At 38.2% G+C, this 20,897-nt stretch overlaps 1 protein-coding gene across 3 annotated transcripts in view; it reads left to right on the top strand.

Moving 5' to 3' along the window:
- DIAPH2 (diaphanous related formin 2) overlaps positions 1–20,897 on the top strand; it is an 817,147-nt gene that overhangs the window by 668,117 nt on the left and 128,133 nt on the right. For all 3 annotated transcript variants that reach the window (XM_046673034.1, XM_046673033.1, XM_046673032.1), the window contains one exon: positions 3,360–3,455. In XM_046673034.1, the coding sequence (XP_046528990.1) occupies positions 3,360–3,455 (96 nt within the window). The remainder of the gene's footprint in view (positions 1–3,359; positions 3,456–20,897) is intronic.

The raw sequence follows: 20,897 nt of genomic DNA, 5'->3' as shown, positions 1-20,897 counted from the left end.
TGTGGCTCTCCAAAGGGCCTCATTATGTACACAGATACACAGTATATCTGTGGTATTAAATTTTATTGGTAGGGGGATTAGGAAAAAGGTGTCTATAAAGGCTCCTTGGGGGACGGGGGGAAGCAATAATGAAAAAAAGTTGAGAAACAGTGATCTAGCATATTTTGATAAGTGTGATCAGATGGCAAACACTAAATTAAGCAAAGGGATTTACTTTTAATTCCTCTCTACTTTATGTCATATTTGGTTTTTTCCATCTTTTTAGTCTATACACAATATAGTAGCATTAAAGAATTTTAATGAAATGGCATCCATAATGTCATTATGTTGTAAAAATTTTTTCGTGTTTGCATATTATTTATGTAAAATCATAAATACATGCTGTTTTGTATTCTGTGCTTTTCACTTGTATACATATATTCATCTTTCTACATAGTCGTTGTAATGACTGTTTTTATAAGGATACGTGAAATTCAGTTGTACTGTGGTTCTCTTCTGGTTGTACTTCCGTATCTCTAAAGATTCCTTCCATGTCTTCTCACAGTTCTGCTTCTCCTAACAGCCTAGTAAAATTGGAGTCCTCAGCGATTGCATCTTATGCCCCTTCCTGTTCTCATCCACTATCTCATGGTGAACTCATCCATCTTCCAGCAACACTCAAATCTTTAGCTCCAGCCTAGACTCCACTCTTGGGTTCCAGACTCATATTTTCAACTTCTTACTGGATATCTCTACTTAGATATTCCTCAAAATAAAAATATCTCGGGGCCGGCCCGGTGGTGTAGCGGTTGAGTGCGCACGTTCCGCTTTGGCGGCCCGAGGTTCACTGGTTCATATCCCGGGTGCAGACATGGCACCGCTTGGCACGCCATGCTGTGGTAGGCGTCCCACATATAAAAAAAAAAGTAGAGGAAGATGGGCATGGATTTTAGCTCAGGGCCAGTCTTCCTCAGCAACAAAAGTGGAGAATTGGCAGCAGTTAGTTCAGGGCTAATCTTCCTCAAAAAAAAAAAATCTCACGTCATAACATTTTCTCAAACCCGTTAATACCTGGTCATCTAGAATCCTTCCTTCTCTCTTGATTTCACCTTTCCAGCCAGGTCCTATTGACTGTATTAATACCTTCAAAATATCTATCTTCCATTTACTCTGCTATCCCTTTAGTTCAGCTCTTTAACTCTTACTTAGACAATTGCATTGCACTCCTCAACATCTCCCTCCCTTCTGTCATGCCATCCTCTGAGTCATCCTCCGTAGTGCTGTCTGACAAGTCCTTCTAAATTGTAAATCTCATCAGTCACTTTCTATTGCTTATAGCTGTGCTGCCCAATACAGTAGCCTTGAGCCACATAAAGCTACTGAACACTTGAGATGCAGCAAATCTGAAGTGAACTGTGCTGAAATAAAAACATGATAGATGTCTAAGACTTAGTGTGATAAAAAGAATGTAAAACATATACTATTTAGTATATATTGAGTTAAATATATACTTAATATATTAAAATTAATTTCGCCTGTTTCTCTTTTTTTTGAATATGGCTACTAGAAAATTTAAAATTATTTATGTGCCTTACATTTGTGGTCTACATTATATATCTTTTGGACAGTGGTGGCTTATCGGTTAATGCCCAAACCCATATCACAGAATTAGGATCTTTCAGCATCTAGCCACGATATGCCTAGACTGTTTCATCTTCTGCTAGCTGTCACGCAAAGAGGACTGGTCTTGGTGTCACATTGATCTGGGTTCATACCTGGGCCCTGCACATGCCAACTATGTGATTGGGAGCAAGATGCTTAAACTCTTTACGTTTCAGTATCCCAGATGAAAAACAGAAATAATACCGATTTCAGTGTGTCATTGGGAGGATTAAAAGCTGTAACAAATGTAAAGTGCCTACTGCATAAAATTTAATTTTCCAAGATACATTCCAGCCATGCCAAACTACTTTCAGTTCCTCTTTCCTTTCTATTGTAAAGAGCAAGTAATGGTTCAGATGTGTCTGCAACCTTAATATTCCTAAAAGTGCACAGTTCCCTTTCCCTCTTTAGCCGCTGGGTTCTACTTTCCCTTTATTTTTCCTGTTTTCACCAAATATTAGACCTGAGAACCTCTGTGTTTCCCTTTATTTTTTCATTCAATATCCTGTCCTAGAGAATTCATTTTAAAAGTAGAAATGATTGTAACATTGAAGAAATCTCAAGTACAATGAAGAGAGTAATCTAAAGCCATTTTAGCTTGTTCTTGCCCCGTATGTGAATATTTTTTTTCTGTGATGATACCCTGTAGTCAATTCTTTAAACAAAGTAGGATTTAAATTTAACTTTGAAATAGCATCAGAAGCAATTTCTTCTCCCTCACCTCTCCCTTTTTCTTCTCTTAACCCACCTGCCTACTAATGTCCTCTACCGCAGACCCACACATTTAGCTACCACGCAAATTCACCACCATCTATTAGGTCCTTTTCATCAGCTAGGCCAGTTAGGAAGAGGGGCCTCAGCTCGCTGTGAATTACCCACAGTGTAGCAGAGAGTTTCTTGCAATTAACACCTTGCAACAAATACTCTAACAAATCTTAAAAGTATTTTTGATGGTCAGAGTTGTCAAAGATAAAAGTAGAGTAAAATGTTTTAAATACGTTTCCATTAGGAATTTCCATGAACATCTTTTAAGCGCTCCGCTGATGGATTCTTAACAGTTCTCTCCCATAGGAAGTCTGGAAACACAACAGCATTCTAAAAGGGATGATGAGACTCTGGCTAATGTCTCTCAAATGTAAAATGTGGCCTTTCAGATGATGTGGCCACCTTTTCCTTCTGCGATGTCAGCATTTGGAAATGGGTAAAGAATATGGATTAAATAGGAATTGAATGCAAATGTGTTTTGCAAATAGTGTCTTTTGAGATCATCGCTGATGAAGGTTGAATGCTGAAGGTATTAATACAATCAGTATTTAACCTTGTGTAACTCCGCTTCATCAAATCCCGCCCTGCGCATTGATTGCATTAAGCCGGGTCAGTGGTTTCTTGCTTAGGAATATCTTATAAGAATCTTAACAGGAAGGCAGCAGTAGCTGATCAGCTACTGTTTATTTGCATACTGAGCGTGTCATCAATAATACAAAAGACAAGGTCTTTAAGTTAAAAGAACAGTGGGATTGGCATGAATTTTGCTTAATGGTGCGTAATAAGCAAAGTAGTCTGTGGTGCCAGAAACTGACAGGATCCATTATGTTAAAACAGATATATGTCTTTAATTTAGGGGTATTATGTAAATCTGACAGGAGTTTTTCCCTTTATTTTCCTGTAGTTTAACTTTAATTGCTCCAAGATTAATTCCGATTTCTCCTTTCCTCCAGAGGGTGATGAGACTGGCGTGATGGATAATCTTCTAGAAGCCCTACAATCAGGTGCAGCATTCCGAGACCGCAGAAAGCGGATCCCAAGGAATCCAGGTAAAACCTATTCCAGCTCACATGGTATTGTAAAATGTGAATGTTCAGAGCCAAGGAACGAAAACAAAAAAACCCTTCCCCATGAAGACCTTTTTTTAACAGCTGAACTCAGTTCATGTGTGAAATCTCAGCAGCCTCCTGCATCTACGTGATCGCACGTTTCAACCTAGTGAAAGTAGCTTCAAATAACTGTAGACTGTGTAAAAAAAATTCAGAAACAAAGACTCCCACTGTGTTTAATATTAAATATTTTTAATTGTTATTTTATGAGCATGTGGTTTGGGTGGAAGGCGGTTTAAAACCATAAATGTAATTAAATCGTTAAAAGTAATTGGCCCTAAGGATGTCACATTAGCTATTTACAGGTAAGGAAATCGAGATAATGCTTCTTTCTAGAGGCTGCTTTCGCCTTGTCATACAGTCTATTCTCCATTCTCCATGTTTAAGAAAGAGAGGAGAGGCACAGATAAGCCAAGATTTCCAAAAATCCCGAAGCGTTGGAACCCATTTTTTGTGTGTGTTTTTGATTAATAACAAAACCACACTGTGAAAATTGATCTCAGGGGAAGAAAAAGACAAAAGAAGCAAAAAAACCTCCCTCACTGAAGTGGAACTAGAAAGTTGGCCGCCATCTCTGTTGATACGCTCTATGGCTGAGGTAAATCATAGCTCATCTCAGGATCATTCAAGTAGGCGGAGCTGTCCATCTACTCTAAGTGAGTTTTTATTTTTTTAGGTCATATCTTTCTTGAAGTAGAGGAAGAAATTAGGTGTGTTGATTTTGAAAGTTCTCTGCATGGGCTATAAAGCTATATGGAGAAGTAAAGGAAAAAAGGAAAATTAATAATAAATATGTCAACTCTACTTAATTTAGATTAATAAGGTTTGCCTTGAATAGTCTGCAATTCAAAAAGTATTCTGTATTTGGACTGAAAACTATCATATGGCATTAGAATGGAAATTGGTGGCTTGCAAAACCATTTGTACTCCAACAAACCAGTGAAAGAAATGGTGCCCAGCACAGAGTTGTCCAGGAAAGCTTTTGGCAATGGTGAAATTCATGGCAGAAGATGATATAAATTATATTCCTCTTTTTCACATTTGGGTGAATCCTGATGGGTAGATTAGCCTGAAGGTAAGATTAGGTTGATAGGAGAGAAGTGTTTTGGTTGGAGTGTGAGACTGCTTTAGGTGTTTGAAGACATTGAAGGTGGCCTACAGAAAGAGTGGAAGACTGGAGGGAAGAAAGGAAAAATCTTTATTTATATGTTCATAGTAATCTTTTAAGGTAATGCTACATGGTAGAATGTTAAGAGCACTATTGATCTGTAACTCTGAGGCAGCCGTTCCGTTTATCCTCAGTCTTTGTCTGTAGAATGAGAATGTTCTACCATGCTGTCAGAGGCCCCTTCCACCTCTTAAGGAAAACAGAACCCTTCACTGCTTTCTTGAACTATCAGAGCATTAATAGTCAGTGAAAAACAAAATGAAATACTATTTATATCAATTCAGTTCTCTGCTAAGCAACTGATAAATAAAAGCATGTTCTTCTGTGCCATAAAAGAACTTCTACCATCTTTCTAGGCTGTTTCTTTTTAGAACACGTTTGCTAAGGCCCCTGTCTGATTAGTCTCACACTTCAAATTGCCTCTAGAAAGACGATACCAGGAAAGAGAGATCACTCCATCGGGTTTCTGTGAGTTTGGTACTCAAGGGAATGCAGTGTTGTCAACTGTGAAACACCAAGAATATATTCACAAACTGCATAATTTTATAGTACTGATTCCAAGTAATCTAAATTGGGATCTCCTCTGGTTTGTAGCTGGGGTGCCTCTGGGATCTCCTTGGGTTTGTAGCTGGGGTGCCTCTGTGAACAATATAGGGTCAAAAATACCAGTCCATTTAGCCTTGGCAGTTATTCCAAATGGCAGCAGCCAATGCGAATGTCCAAAGACACTAGGAGACAGACAATGGCAATGATTAGGGAAGCATCTTGGAGATCAGAGCTTGAAGCGAGGGACAAGGGAAGGCAGGCACAGAGCTGACAAGTCTGCCCTGACTCTTCCGTCTGCTTGCCTGTTTGTAGAAGCAACAGAACTGGGGACTTTTCCAGATTTCCTCCCTGTTTCTGCCTTGCCTAGCTAGATCATCTTTTCCTGCTGGCACCCTTTTGTTTTTGCTTTCTTAGGCACCTTATTTGGTTCCTTTCCAAGATCCCATTGACTTTATATTGTTACACCTTCACTGTTCAACACCGGCATCCTTGCTCCTCTCCCATAACCTCCACTTCAACGTGATGAAATAAAAGCAGAAAAAACAAATTATAATGAAGGCTATTTTCTCTAAGGAAAGTAAAATAAGAGGAAATAGCCAAAAGCTCGGAAATCCGAGTCAACCTCAAACAGCAAAGTATTGCTCGGCTTGTTATCTCTATTCTCGTCGCTTACAGATGGACGTTGTGGTGTGTAAAACACAGACCTCTCCAATTATACTTCTCATTGCAGTGTTCTTAATTCCATATTTGAACAAAATAAAGTGATAGTCTGTATTCTTCATTAGAAAATCAAAATGTTAACAAATGGTATGACTAGTCGCGTAAATCACAAGTCTGCCACGCCGAGCCTGTGTCTCCTCCCCAAGAGCTACCACATTAGATAACTCAGAAGGAGCTCTCAAAAATTGCCTCTAGCCCATTCAGCTGAGTGCACTATTTCAGTTAAGGGCACACAAGACATTTCAAGGGAGAATATCATATCAGGAGTGATATTGAAAATATTAGTAACTGGGATAATGCAGGCCCCAACCAGTCAGAATGTACACAGGCAGTAAGTAGCCACTATGGTTGTACCAGTGTGTACTGGCTCAATATCAACCCAGATTATGGGCTTTATGATATCAAACTCAGAGATTAAGAAATGACCCCCTAAACATTCATTCATTTATTGTACATCTGTCCTGTGAAAAGTAATATGCTAGACATGATGGAAGATGCAGAAATAATTAAAGTATGATTTACTTAGTTATAAGACCCCTATGTCTTGTAGGAGGGATAAAAGGTACAGAAAGGCCACAGAATAAGGCAGATGATCATAGCTATTATACAAGAGGGGTTAATAACATACCATGTGAGTTCATAGGGAAATATCATGCTTTACTGGATGTATCAGAAAAAGAATCATGGAGGAAAAGGCTTTGAAGGATGAGTATGGATTTGAGCAGTGGGAGCTGGAGGTGGGAATAGTGGGCATTTTAGTCAAATGAAATGTCGTTAAGAAAAATACAGGGGCTGGCCCAGTGGCGCAGCGGTTAAGTGCACACGTTCTGCTTCAGAGGCCCGGGGTTCACCGGTTCGGATCCTGGGTGCGGACATGGCACCACTTGGCAAGCCATGCTGTGGTAGGCATCCCACATATAAAGTAGGGGAAGATGGGCACGGATGTTAGCTCAGGGCCAGTCTTCCTCAGCGAAAAGAGGATTGGCAGCAGTTAGCTCAGGGCTAATCTTCCTCAAAAATAAAACAAAGAAAAATACAGAGGTGAGAAAGTGCAAAGCATTTTGGGAGAATGGCAAATAGTACAGCCAGTAAGAAAATAGGCTATATAAAGTTTAAAAGTATGCTGATAATTCTGGAAAAGCAGGTTGGTGCCACATCATAGAGTGCTTGAATAAGAGACTAAAATGTTAGCACATAAATCTTTAGGCAGTGGGTTTGTGTTGAAGGTTTTTAAGCAGTGAAGGAACAAGATCAAAGTTATATAGTAGGACATTTAATCTATAGGAGTGCGAGTGATGAATTAGAATTCTACTGTCATATTATTAGTCAAAGGAGATAATTTAGGGGAAGAGGAGAAGCCAGGAGTCAAAAATAATCCTGGGGTTTTGAGTTTGATTAGCTGGGAGGACAATTGGGTTACGAGAGAAAACTATTAATATCAGGAAAAGGAGTGGTGATAGAAGATAGATCCAGTTTTGGGCGAGTGAAACTGAAAGTGGTAGCAGAGCATTGAGGTCAAGATGTCCAGAAGTTTCTTGGAAATCTAAGTGTAGATGTCATCACAAGATGGTTGAGTTCGTGAGATTTCTGGTTATAGTGTGGAAATGGAAGAGATTGTTGGAATGATTGTTAGGAGAAAAGAGATCTTAAACCAGAATCTTGAAAATGCCTCCACTTAGGGGCTAAAAGTAGAACTAGTCAACGAGCAGTTGGGCAAGTAGGAGGGGAATCAAGACATTATTGTTCTAGAAGCAAAGGAAGAGGGAAGTATTAAGAAGGCAGAAAAGGTAGGCATTTTCAACAATGATATATGCTATAGTGGAATCAAAAAGGATAATGACAAATGATCTGCCACTTGAGAGCTTTCTAGTGACTTTTTAAGAGCATCTTTTCAATATTGGGATGGAACTGGGAGCCCGAATGCAGGAACTAAGCAGTGAGTAGATGGTGAGGCTGTAGGGATGGATAATATTCATTCAACAATTGAGCAATTCTATTGAATGCCTCCTGGGTGTCATGTCCTGGGTTAGGGACTGAGGATGCAATGACAAATAGGACACTTGCCTCGAGGAGCTCACATACCGTTTGGGAAAACATGAATGTAAATCATCTGATAAAATTACAACGCGATCTTTGTGCCGTAATGAGATGAGACTCATGTGCTGGTGCAGCACAGGAGTTAGAATAACTTCCCCCGCCCCCTTGCCTGTCGCCTTTGTGTCTCTAGAATTATGCTCTCTAGAAATTTGGTGGGTGAAAGGAGCATCTCAGTTTTCCTTAATAAGCCAGTATGGATCTATCATCTATGAATTTTGGTAAATCTTTATGGACCTTCTTTGTTAGCACTTAAGATAGTACATTCCATATGTTTACAATCCACTTTGTAAAGAATTGCCCATCAGTATCCCTGACTTTGTCATTATAAGATCAAAGGTAAGCTTTGGAGGAAAAAGAAACACATAGAGAAAAACCTGGCAGGAGTGAAAACCTCACTTAAAATAAAGACACAATGTCACATATGTTTTATTACTGAATACTATAGATACTTGGAACTTGCTTCTCCTCCCTCCACCAACTTATCTTCTTCATTCCTTGCCCACTGTAAGTAAAGATGAACAGGCTTCTCGGCAGTAGATAGATGTCTAACCTAACTATTTCAGCTATGACTAGATTTTGATATATAGTTCTAGACATTAAAAAAAACAGACACACGAGAGAAGCATTATGAAACCAGGAAACAGAATAAATGTAATTTGGTTTCAGAACCACACAGGGCTACCAAGAAAACTAAGTTTGAAAAAGCAGAAGAAACTCGGGAGACACACAATCCTAGTTTTATGGATCAGCAGGATAACGGTATAAATGAGAAGATATAATTTACCATTTGAGAACAGATAAGGGACAAGAAACAATGATATTCAACAGAAGAAAAGAACAAACTCTAAGGATTAGGGAAAATATCTTTACAGCAAAACAGAATCCGCATTTTCCTAGTCCTCCCTGCCTTGCATCAGCAGCATAACCTGAATTTTCCTGGCTTTTGTCTTCACATGCACATTCAGGACCTCAGCTGCCTATAAGGGATCTCTGAAGCATTTCTGGAAGTTCTTGGGGCATTTTGCAAACACAGTCACCCACCCTGTTGTCCACCTCCACCTATAATACCGTGCATTTCCATGCCTGCTGTTTGCTGTAGGAGCTGGCACACTGTGCCTTCACTATACCAAAGCTGGACAGTGGTCAGTGGCAAAGTGGGGGGAAATGCCTCTTTTTCCTTTAGTGTGGCACTCCACCAGTGTACCAAGAAGTACTACTTATGCCTCAAAATCTTACAGACATTATTAGAGAAAAAGCTTTCGGTTTTCCAGTTAATAGCCCTCTTGATCTCCATAGGATTTGGCCCTATCCAGCAAGGCTAATGACAAGCCCATGACAGATCCCATGTGGTACTCAGAGTCATCCTCCTTTTTTGATGACCAAGGTCTGTTGGGATTTTGTGTTTGTTTCTGTTTGATTATTATTAGGTCAAGCTGGTCATTCATTCTAAGCTTGTTTACGTCTTTCTCCCTCAGGATGAGCTCTTTCCCATGAGGTTCCTCAGTCTTTATTTTGTAAGTGTTCAAGTCTTAGACTAACCCACTAAAACCCATTTTGTCTATATTACAGTTATTAAATTGTAATGTGCAATTCAAACTAGTAAAAAATGGTGCAACACAAGCAGATAAACAAACAAACAAAAACATGGCATTCATCCAAAATAATATTTATTGATCAAATCCTAGGGGCCAGGCAATGGTGCTAGGGCCCTGGAGTGCAAAGATGGATAAAACCTTGGTCTTGCCCTCAAGAACTGAACTGAGAGTCTCATCGGGAAGACAGATATATACACAATATAAAAGCTATGATATAAGTATACAGAACGTGCTAAAAGAGCAACTAGCTGCCTAGTGAATTCAAGAAAGGTTTTGTGATGAGAGTGGCATTTGAGCTGTGTTTTGGAGGATGAATAGTAGTTTGTTTGGAGGAGAACAAGAGGAATAGGCATTTCAGATAAAGGAAATGGCAACTACATGCAGTGGAGATATGGAAGGGGACAATGACAATGGTGAAAATTTATTGTAACAGAGAGCCAGCAAAGGTTTTTAGGTAGAAGCTTACATGTCCTTCTGCACACACACACACACATACACGAAAGCAAGAGGGGTTGAGGCTGGGGATGACAGATAACGGGGTGACATCTGCACATATAGGGTTGTTGAAACTTGAGAATTACTCAGGAAGGGTATGACCAATGAGAGGTAAAGAAGGCCAAGAATAGTGCATTTGGGAATTACAGTGTTCAAGAGGCAAATAGAGGAATCAACAAAAGACACTGAGGAAAAGAATGGTCAGAAAGGGAGGAAGAGAAGCAGCAAAAAGTGATACCTAGAAGACTAAAGGTGGAAAGAATTTCAGAGTGGAGGACGTCAGCTGGGTCACATCCTGCAGAAAGTTGAGTAGAATGATGACTGAAAATAGACCAAATGGTTTGTCAACTAGCAGGTAACAGTTGACGTTTTCCCAAGCAGTTTCAGTAGAATGGTGAGGGCCAAGAGGGAGGTTCTAATGGATTAAAGAATGAAGAATATCTTTTGTGCCTTAAATGCTGGAGCTTGAAGGAAAGAGAGATAGAGCATGAAAAGATAAATTGTGTCTCTTCTAGAGATTCTGATAGGAGACTCTGGACACTTTCAAGGGTCTTGAATGAATTGCCAATCATAAATTATTATGCCTAGTTTTACTGCCAAATATGTGGCTTTTTTCCCTCTTAATTCAATTGTTTTTATTGAACATATACTATGTGATGTAGTTAAAATACTTTAGCATGCCTAGTGCTTTACAGTTAACAAACCTCTTTCTTATCTGTTGTGTGGTATGTGATACAGAGCCATCTAATGCAGAGTTCTAGTATCGTAAGTTAAAATGAAGGACATTTGTGGCTCATACAGAGAGAGAATGGATTGGGGGTGGAGGAAAGATATTCTTGAGTTAATTGAGTAGAAGTAGGGGGAGAGGTGGGGAAGGAGACAAAAGGGATGGGACCATCTTCAGAAAAATCTTTGTCAACTTTAGAATTAACTGGTTTGCAAGTGGTGAAAGTCAGGGGTGGGTGGGTCATAGTATGTATGTGATTCTCTTGAGAGGAGGAAAGGAGGTGATGAGGAAGAAGCAAATCAAATAATACTTAGGCCAACCACTTAATGTTCTCAGTGTTAGTTAGCTTGGCTCCTCTTGGTAATAACTGGAGGGTGAATACTAGAAATCTTGGAGAATTGATCAGCATTCAGATAGCAATAAAATACTGAGTGTAGGTTAAATAATCTTGGGAAACTGAGCAGAGCAATGGGCAAGAGAGAACTCTGGAAAAAGCAAACATTTGTGGCACTAGTTCTCTGCCCCAGCTACACACTGGAATCACTTTGAGATACTTCTAAGAAATACTCATGACTCATTCCTCTCTGGACCAATCAAATCCAAATCTATAGAGTCGGAGCCCGGCAAGAGTGTATTTTAAAAGTTATTCAGGTGATTTTAATGTGCCACCAAAGTTGAGAACCACCAATTTATGGGACTAGCTTGGAAGCTGGAACGCACGAAAGAGAGCGTGAAGGGTTTGGTTATGGAGGTGTGGGGAGATAAAAGCTAGCGTGGTATCACAGAGGCCAAAGGAATAGAGCTCTTTGAAAAGGAAATGTTGAATAGCATCAGATGTAGCCAAGGGAACCAATAAAATAAGGATTGGAAACAATCCATTGCATTTAACTGTTAGGAACTCACTGGTGACCTTAGCAAAAAGTTTTAGGAGAGTGTGTTTGGAAGGGGGTGAGAGTGGGGTAAAAGCCAGTCGCATTCAGTTCTAAAATGCTATTAATTTTTAAGACCACGTAATTTAGAGTCTCTTTTTTCATCACTTTATGTGAATCATGATGAAGTGTGTACCTGTGTTAGTTACATAATTTTTCTTTGTTTTTTGTTTGTTTTCTTTTCATTTATGGAGATTGAGTTTTACTTTGGGGCCAGATGTATCCATGTATTGATTAATAAGATCTAGGTTTGCACTGGGGAAGCCTGAAACAGAAGATTCTTGTGTACTCTATCCTTGATTATTCTTGGACCACTAGAGAACAAATTGAACACAGACCATTTATGCCTATTTATATGCAAAATTGTTCTAAGCCAGCACTGATGTTCTATATAGAAATTTCAGTCGCTTTTGCTTGTCTGTTCTCCTACACAATATAATCAGCTCCATTGCACATTTCTAAAGTGGTGATCTCTGCAGGCCAGTAGGAGATAAGGTCAATTTCAGTTGATTTTTATGAGAATAGGAATTTAGCAGGCTTCTTTTTGATATTGGAATACGGAATAAGTTAGGACAAGCAATTATTATGCAGCAAGAAATTTCTCTTGGTAGGTTTAATTCCATGGCAAAAATTCATAGCCATGCTAATGTTGGTAGCTAAGCTCACATAACCACCTGCTTATTTACACACCTTCAATTCAGTAGTAAACGGTTGGGACCCTCTAGGTCAAGTGCATGACACCACTCTAATATGAACAGACACTGTACATTTGTAATGACGTTAGCCGTCAAGGTACGCATCAGGCTGTCCTAAGTACTTTCAATTTTCTTTAAAACTAATTGCTTTCAAAACTAAAGGGAAATAATTTTTTTTTTCTAATTGGTCGCTGTGATTATGGGCTTATTTGTCTCATATGGACTCAGCAGTATATTATTGAGTATTTTCCTAAATGGGGATAGGAAATTGTACACTCTGCTTCCTCTCCAGCCAAATTCCATCTGATGCCCCAGTGGCCAAAGACAGCTAGATTCACTTGGAAATGAACATACCCCCAACCGTCTCCCGATTTTTGTGAAATCTTTGGACACACCTCTGTGTATTATGATTTGAACCTTCCTCCTGGCAGCTCCTCTCCTGGTGTCCATTAAAATGAGAGGAGTGGAAGGTGAAGGAAGGTAGGAAGAGGGCAGTGGGCATCTTAAGTTCCACAGTACCCTTTTTTGTTGTTGTTGTTTTTTGAGAAAGATTAGCCCTGAGCTAACGTCTGCCACCAATCCTCATCTTTTTGCTGAGGAAGACTGGCCCTGAGCTAACATCCCTGCCCATCTTCCTCTACTTTCTATGTGGGACGCCTACCACAGCATGGCTTGCCAAGCGGTGCCATGTCCGCACCTGTGATCTGAACCAGCAAACCATGGGCCACTGAAGCAGAACGTGCGCACTTAACCACTACACCACCAGGCCGGCCCACTCCACAGTACCCTTTTGAGATTCAAGTTCTTCTATTATTATTCATTGATATTTTCTACATTTGCAAAAATGTAAGCCCAGATACCTTCAACTTAATAGGGTGCTTCACTTATTCCGGGAAGCCTTTTAAGGGTCTGCCCAATGTCAACTCTGTTAAAGATACAGATGATGCAAAGCGTTAAAATACTACAAGGCTTATAACTATATTTCACTATTAAAAGATCGTGATTTATTTTTTAGCACCTAGCACATAACTCAGTATAGTATATGCTCTTGATAACTGCTTGTTGAATACTTTGTAATTATCAAAAAAATTGAATCTACACAAAAGCCTTTTCAATATATTGTACCTAATGCTCTCTCTCAAGTTTGAAATTCGGGGAATGAAGGAAATAGAAATTTCATTCTACATCACTGTAAGTGGAATTCCATTAAAGCTGAGTTTATTTTATGGGCGAACTCGAATGTGCTATGTGTGTTACCTTCACATAACCTTTCGCTCACTAATGTTTAGGCTTGACAAGTGAAGAAAAATGCTGAGTTTATGTAAAAATGAAAATATAACTGCATTCCATTCCTCTTATTCTTGTGTCCATTGTGCTTGCATTTGACTGCCACCTCTTTGTCATTCTCAACTCAAATTGCAGTTTGTTCTAGTTTTACTACTTAGAGAGTAAAATTCCTAAATACTACTGGAGAAAATACAGTGACAATAACAGGCTTGTGTTGAAGTTTTACATATCTTCTCCTCAGTCTTTGCAAATCTGCTCTGTAAGACGGGGGAAGTAGACAGTAGTTAGTGAATCTCTTTAGAATAACGTTAAGTAGTTAATTGCTTTTCCAGCTTTCTCACAGATTTACTCAGGAGAATAGACCTTTCTGAAGTTTAAGGGCTTTTATCTAGTACGTAGAAGTGTTCTAAGCATCTGAGCTGTTTGTTTGAGGGACTTCGAGAATCCAGGATGATATGTTCCCTTTCCACTTGAGAAGGTTTTAGCTTGAGATTCTGGGTTTACTGGTCTGTTCTATTGTCTGTCTTGCATGGATATAGTATACAGCAAGCAGTACAGCACTGTGGGCAATGAACGGGGACTTTTTTTTTTAATTTCATGCATTATTCACAACTCTGCACTGGTTTTAGAAAGTCAACGTATGTCCTGGACACAAAGAAATGAAAAAACACAAAAACAAGGACATGATTTTCATATTGTTGATTGGAAAGTTAATGCTACTGTGCATGAATTTCATCTTTATTGCATAGTTAGAACACCTGTTTTCAGCAACCTTATAGCTGTTAATCAAAAGTGTACGTGTTTATCTTGTTGCCTAATAAGCTAGTAGATTATCTTCAAATATTTGGAGTTAACCTATGAAGGGAAGATTTTTATCAGGAGGGATAAGCAGTATGACTTGGTGTGGACAATCCTGTGCTTATTTTAGTTACGTCTGTGACATCGTCTCAGTTGTCTATGTCAGTACTACTTTAAGTGGCAGAGATAATGAGGAATGACTGTGCTTTGTACATAATATTCACGGATTTTATTTTATTGTCATATCAACAGATAATTAAAATCAAACATAAACATTCTTGAATTGAAAAGAAAAAGGACTTTTTAAAAACCTTTTCTAGTATGTGGATTTCATTTTTATGGTCCAGATTTAAATGAACTTTCGTGCACTTATAGAGAACATTAAAACAAGTTCAGTTAATGGTCCTGAAAACTCACAACATGAAGACACGAAGAGGATGACCATCCTTAGTGACTCGGTTAATAGTCCAAGATAGAAAATAAATTTAGAAATCAAGTTCCAACATAATGAGTTTCTAGGAAATTATTAGAGGATCTTTTAAATGTTGAATTCAAATGGGATCAGATTGGGAAGGACAAATGGGAGGAAAAATATCACATCAAGCAATTTGAATATTTTTTGCAGTTGCCATAAATAGTATCGATCAGTTTGCATGGTTCATTTAGAACTGAAACTTCCTGGCAGAGGAAGATGCAAAGCCCTGAAAAAGGCTGATGGTCAAGTTGAATGCTGTGCATTATAGATTATCCTTATGCTTCCAATTTCTTAACTTTTGTTCCACTTACTGTGTGTGCTCTGTGGTCCTGCGGCCCTTTGTTCACCACTTTCTTCACTTCCCTTCTGCTGCTTCAGAAGAATCCTGCTCTATCTGTTTATCTCCCTCACGTGTGCTATTCCACACGTTAGCTGTAGGAAAGAAAAACTGGTGGAAAAAACGGGGAAATATAATTGTGTTAGCATTGTTTGAAGTCTACTTTACTGCTCTTCGGCGTCAGCATTGTGTCTCTTTTAGGAAAACAAACACACACAAAAGCAAGACTGACAATACTTACTGCTCCAAATGAACCCTCTCTTACTATAAGCAATATTGGTCCTGTCTTGGTGGCAGGGCGGGGGGCAATGAAGGACATTTCAAAGGGACAGAGACAAGTTCCTGGAGGGACTCTTGGCTCCCAGCCTTTTTGAAATTATGATGTCATCATTGCTGGAATTTTTCAGTGTTCCTGGTAATGAGTAAAGCAACAAGCAGATGACAAACCTTTTTTATAACTATGTAAATTGTTTCATCAACTAGTATAGACATTTGTGAAAAGACTACATGATCTTTTTGCTCTCAAAAAGTATACACTCTACAAAAAAACCTTAAAGGGAAAATACCTGTTCATCAAATTTCTTCAAACCACAAGGCGCAGTTATTTACAGCTTGACAGGTGTGAAAGTGTTCAATGAAAAGGAAACAAGTTGGAGACTTCAATAAGTAGAGTAGTTTGGCAGGTTTAGCCTTTTTTTTTTTTTTTTTTGGTCTCTCCAAATTCATTCAAATAAAATACTAGGTTTTACTGGAACGGGTCGTAATTAAGTTCTACTTGAAGGAGAATTCTTAATTATTAAGGCATGTAAAGCAAAATTTTTTAAAAAGCACTTTTCTTATAAGCTAATTGGTATGTTCATTTTTCTCTAATATTTTGAAAACATAAGCCTCTGTTCATTTACTTTTTTCTTTTAACTTGGAGGTTAACTCAGGTAAAAGTAAGACTCTACAGTGTGTGCTTATCTGTTACCTGAACCAAAGTGTGGCCCTTGGAAAGTAGCATCTTACGGATTGTGATTTTTGTAATCAAATCATGCAAAACCATTTTTATTATGCATTATGCATAACTTTTTAAACTCTTACTTAACTTCCATTCTTGACCATCAAATAGGTTTTGTTCTCCTAGTTAATTTGGCTATAAAAGTTAAATGTGGCAAAAATTTTTAAAAGAGGAAAAGAAGAACCATTTTGAAGTATGGCGTCTTTTTTGAGCTCTCTGACATGTGGTGCATGTCCTGGCATAGTTGAAGGCAAAAAGGGTAGTGGTTGGGTAGAATTCTTCACAGAATTTCACTTCCTAACTGCGTCCAAAGCTGCTTTTGTACCAATTAGCTATGACCTTTTATTCTAGCCTCAGGGTATGAGATTATTAGAGGCAGCCATTTCTGAAATATTTTCTTTCTAATATTAGTTTAAGCAAATTTCCTTGCAGAGAAAGAGAGAGGACTCTTCTTACATGGCTGTGCTTTTTTTTTTTTCTGTGTGCTGCTTTTCCCCACTAAGCTGCTAAATCTTTTGCAGAGGAATTAAATGTAATGTTTCTAGAAACATGAATAGCTTGTGCCCTTTTCTGAGTGTCCTACTTCAGAAATATTGCAGGCGCAGTGGTATTACGTGCCGTCATCTCTTCCTGTTTCTCTCTGCGGGGAAGTTCCTGCTTTAAGGTAGACCCAAGCTCTTTTCTTCCTGGGATTTTCCTCTTCTAAATGATGTGAATGCTTCAGGCATGTTTTTAAAGCACGTTATTTCTTTGTCAACTTATTTCACGTCAGTCAGCTATGCAGCTTGTAGGAATAATGGGGAGTGGGCAAGAGAGTATAGATGAATAATTACAAATCAATCTTTCCTATTAGAAAAATAACCCAAAGCAACAGCTCTGTGAATACGGTCACTGTGACATGATCTTTAGAGATGATGCACAGTGTGTTACCTATGTATGTAATACGGGAGCATCTCCACAGGCCACAAAACGTCAAAAATGCAGCGAAAGTGAAAACAAGCCACTGGTACATTTTTCATGGTGCTTTGGTCAGAGGACTACATCGTTGCCAAATGAAAAGATCTTCTTTGACTTGCATTTGGGGCAGAGAATGAGAGGCCTTTGCTGAGGGTTGCCTTCTTTATGCCCCTCCCTCCAAAGCTTTCCTTTAAGTGATTCTTCCGCTTTCCTTTCTCATCCACTTGTCATTTTATTTGTTTTCAATTTGAATATCACACTATTTATGAAATGATCACTGCTTTCGAAATTCATTTTACAGAGCTCTGAATCTTATTGAGAAGAAAATACTGTTCTAAAATAATAGGTTATCGAACAAATTAGTTAAATGCCATTCAAATAATAGAAGGCGGCAAATTTGACTTATTCAACTTTGACATCTAATTTGAATCTTTTGTGCATGTTATCCTGAAAGCTGCTGCCACTTGTTAAATTTGAATAGGAGAGAACAAAACAGAGATAGTAGAATATTGCTTCTTTTTCACTAGCTTTAAATTAATTTTAGATTACACAGAACCACATCTTCATTATTAAAGTGAGAAATTCAATATGTACTCCAAAGTGTTCTACTCTTCTAACTCTTTTAATAATGTCAAGATTCTGCATCAGAAGAACAAGGAAATTAATATTTTCTTATGGTATAAATGTTTTTCTTTCTAAACTAACAAAGTTAAAAATTCTTTTTTTCACATTTATGATGGTTCTTAGGCTAATTGAAATAAAATTCATGTGAGTAGTTTATATTACTGACTACCTGCCACTTCAACATTCATGGAAGGAAAAATAATGTTTTAAAATAAAAACAAATAAGCGTGCTTAGAAAAGAATATATATCAACAATTTTTGTAATTTATATTTTCCTAAATAATCCAGTTATGAAATATATAAATGCATTAAGTTGGAAATGAATCTTACTTATGCTGGCACTGGTTATGATTCATGGTTAGCACTGGTGTAAGCTGGTCATTTAAAAACCTCCTAGATTTTTACTGCTATTTGTACCCATCTGTGTCAACCGTACAAATGATAAAATAATAATCAAAGGACTGATGGCTTAATATAATAGGTATTGTGCTCTAAATATCTTTCATGCTTTGACATTAAATGTTTCTCTTGCCTTAATATCTACTTTTCAAAAATCTACTATCTATTCCTGATACTATTTAACTGGGGTTATTAGTCCTTTGACAGTACTGAATGCTATTGACAGTATCCTTTAATTTGCTTAATTTCCTGACGTTTTCGATGTTAATTTTTTACTTTGGGATTTTTAAATGCCAGATTTGTGCTTAAAATAGAAAAGCCCTCCACTAATAAGATTTAGTCATATCACCTAAGTACTACAGAGTTGTCCCAGATGTAATAGGCAGAGATAAAGAAGGGATCACAGATAATAAATTTGCCCTGCTTTCTCCACAAAGTTATTACTGCAAGCTTTAAGTCTCAGCTTTTATTGATAAATATAAATATAGGTTATGTAAGGAAAGCCTATACCTATTTATAATAGCATTCAAATCTGGTTTTAGTAATTGCTTTAGGCCAAACCACTCCATAAAGGTCAAAGGCAGTTTGAAAACAGGTATTTGTTGCATAATCTGTTTTTATTGCATGTGCATTTTATTTTATGATTTCGGTAATTAAAGTAATAAAACTAAATAATATTTCCCGACTAACTAGCAGGTAAACAACTTTCCACAGTATAAACGTCTTTTATCTTGTGAAACAATTGATGGTCATTCAAAAGGAAGATTGTTGGGGAGGGGTGGGAGAAGGTAGTATTTTCAATCGGTTACCAGGCTTTTAACAAAACAATTCCTATTATAATCCTAGAGAATTTCATCTGACTAAATCCCCACTCAAATGACAAGCAAGGAGGGAGAGCTGTAGTCAAAGGAACAAAGGATAGGGGGACCAATATCTGAATGAGTCCCCCCATGGGGCCCTTTAGAGGGGCCCATTATGCCATGGGTTAGCACCTCTCACCATCACTTGTGAAAATACTTGGCATTGAATGATGCTGTATGTCTTACACTCTACTTACTAAAATTGCTTATGCAATTTCAATTGGCTATGGTATTTATCATGTTCCATCCTCAGCATTATGTAGCATAGTTAAGCCTACAAAGCAGCTGCCTTTTTTTTTTCTTGTGGATCAAGTGATTGTTATGTATTGTGCGAATATCAGTTCAAGTTTCTTGAGTGCCGCGGCATCTAGATGAAGGGGAGTAAATAAACATTAGGCTTTTTGAAAAAAGGCTTTTAGGCTATTCTTCAAATTCTGCGTTGCCTGGAAATAAATAGTGGCTATAGGACCCTTTTATTTCAGTAAAACTTAGATATATGCATCCATTGGTGAGCACATATAAATCTGCACTTTAATGTTAATGGAAGTTGCACGTGGGGATCGAGGTAAAAATCCTTGAAGATATTATAAAATCACGTTATATAGCTCCGTTTTTACAGTGGTTCCAACCTGCAGGATGTCTGCACGTACCATGAATTAGTATGTATACAATTTTCAACCTACAACACCCTTGAAAAAATGGCTTTAGTTAGTTTCTTTTAAAGTATACGTGGTGGGGGAAGATGGATTTTAATTACAGAAGCGTCTTTGACAATCAGACTTGGTAAAACCAGCAATGTAGTGTGTATACATAAATGTGTGTCGCTCCCTTGGTGTCTGGTAAGAACTAGGTGTTATTCTAACATTTTTTCCACTCTCTCCTTGGCTTGTTGTATATCTGAGACTTTCTCATTCTGCAGCCCCCGCTTCCCTACAACTTCTGCCCTGATCCCTTTAACTGCATTGTCTCTTTTCTTCACTTTCCATCTGGGAGCTCTTATGTCCCACAATTTACTGAAGTGCTGTAATTACAGCCTGTATCTTTTATTAACGTATCTCCACGCCATGCTTTTCCTTGGTAGTACAGAATATTAATGCGATTAGCACCATTCATTAAGATGTACTGCCCATTTTGAGTGACAGCCTTAAGTCACAGGATAAGCTTCCTACACAATGGTCTACCTTTATTTTGAAAGAAGAAGGGAAAATTTGTAATTAAAAATAAGTGGATGGGAGTGCAAACTGATGCAGCCACTATGGCAAGCAGTATGGAGTATCCTTGGAAAATTAAGAATAGATCTATCATATGATCCAGGTATTCCACTGCTGGGTATTTATCCAACGAACTTGAAAATACAAAGTCATAAAGATACATGCACCCGTATCTTCATTGCAGCATTATACACAATTGCCAAGACTTGGAAGCAACCCAGGTGCCCATAAAGGGACGAATGGATAAAGAAGATGTGATATATATACACAATGGAATACTACTCAGCCATAAGAAATGATGAAATCCGGCCATTTGTGACAATATGGATAGACCTTGAGGGTATTATGCTGAGTGAAATAAGTCAGAGGGAGAAAGTCAAATACCATATGATCTCACTCATATGTAGAAGATAAAAACAACGACAAACAAACACATAGCAACGGAGATTGGATTGGTGGTTA

Source organism: Equus quagga, chromosome 10 (assembly GCF_021613505.1).
Source record: "Equus quagga isolate Etosha38 chromosome 10, UCLA_HA_Equagga_1.0, whole genome shotgun sequence".
Lineage (NCBI taxonomy): Eukaryota > Metazoa > Chordata > Mammalia > Perissodactyla > Equidae > Equus > Equus quagga.
This window is presented reverse-complemented; position numbering and strand designations above follow the sequence as displayed.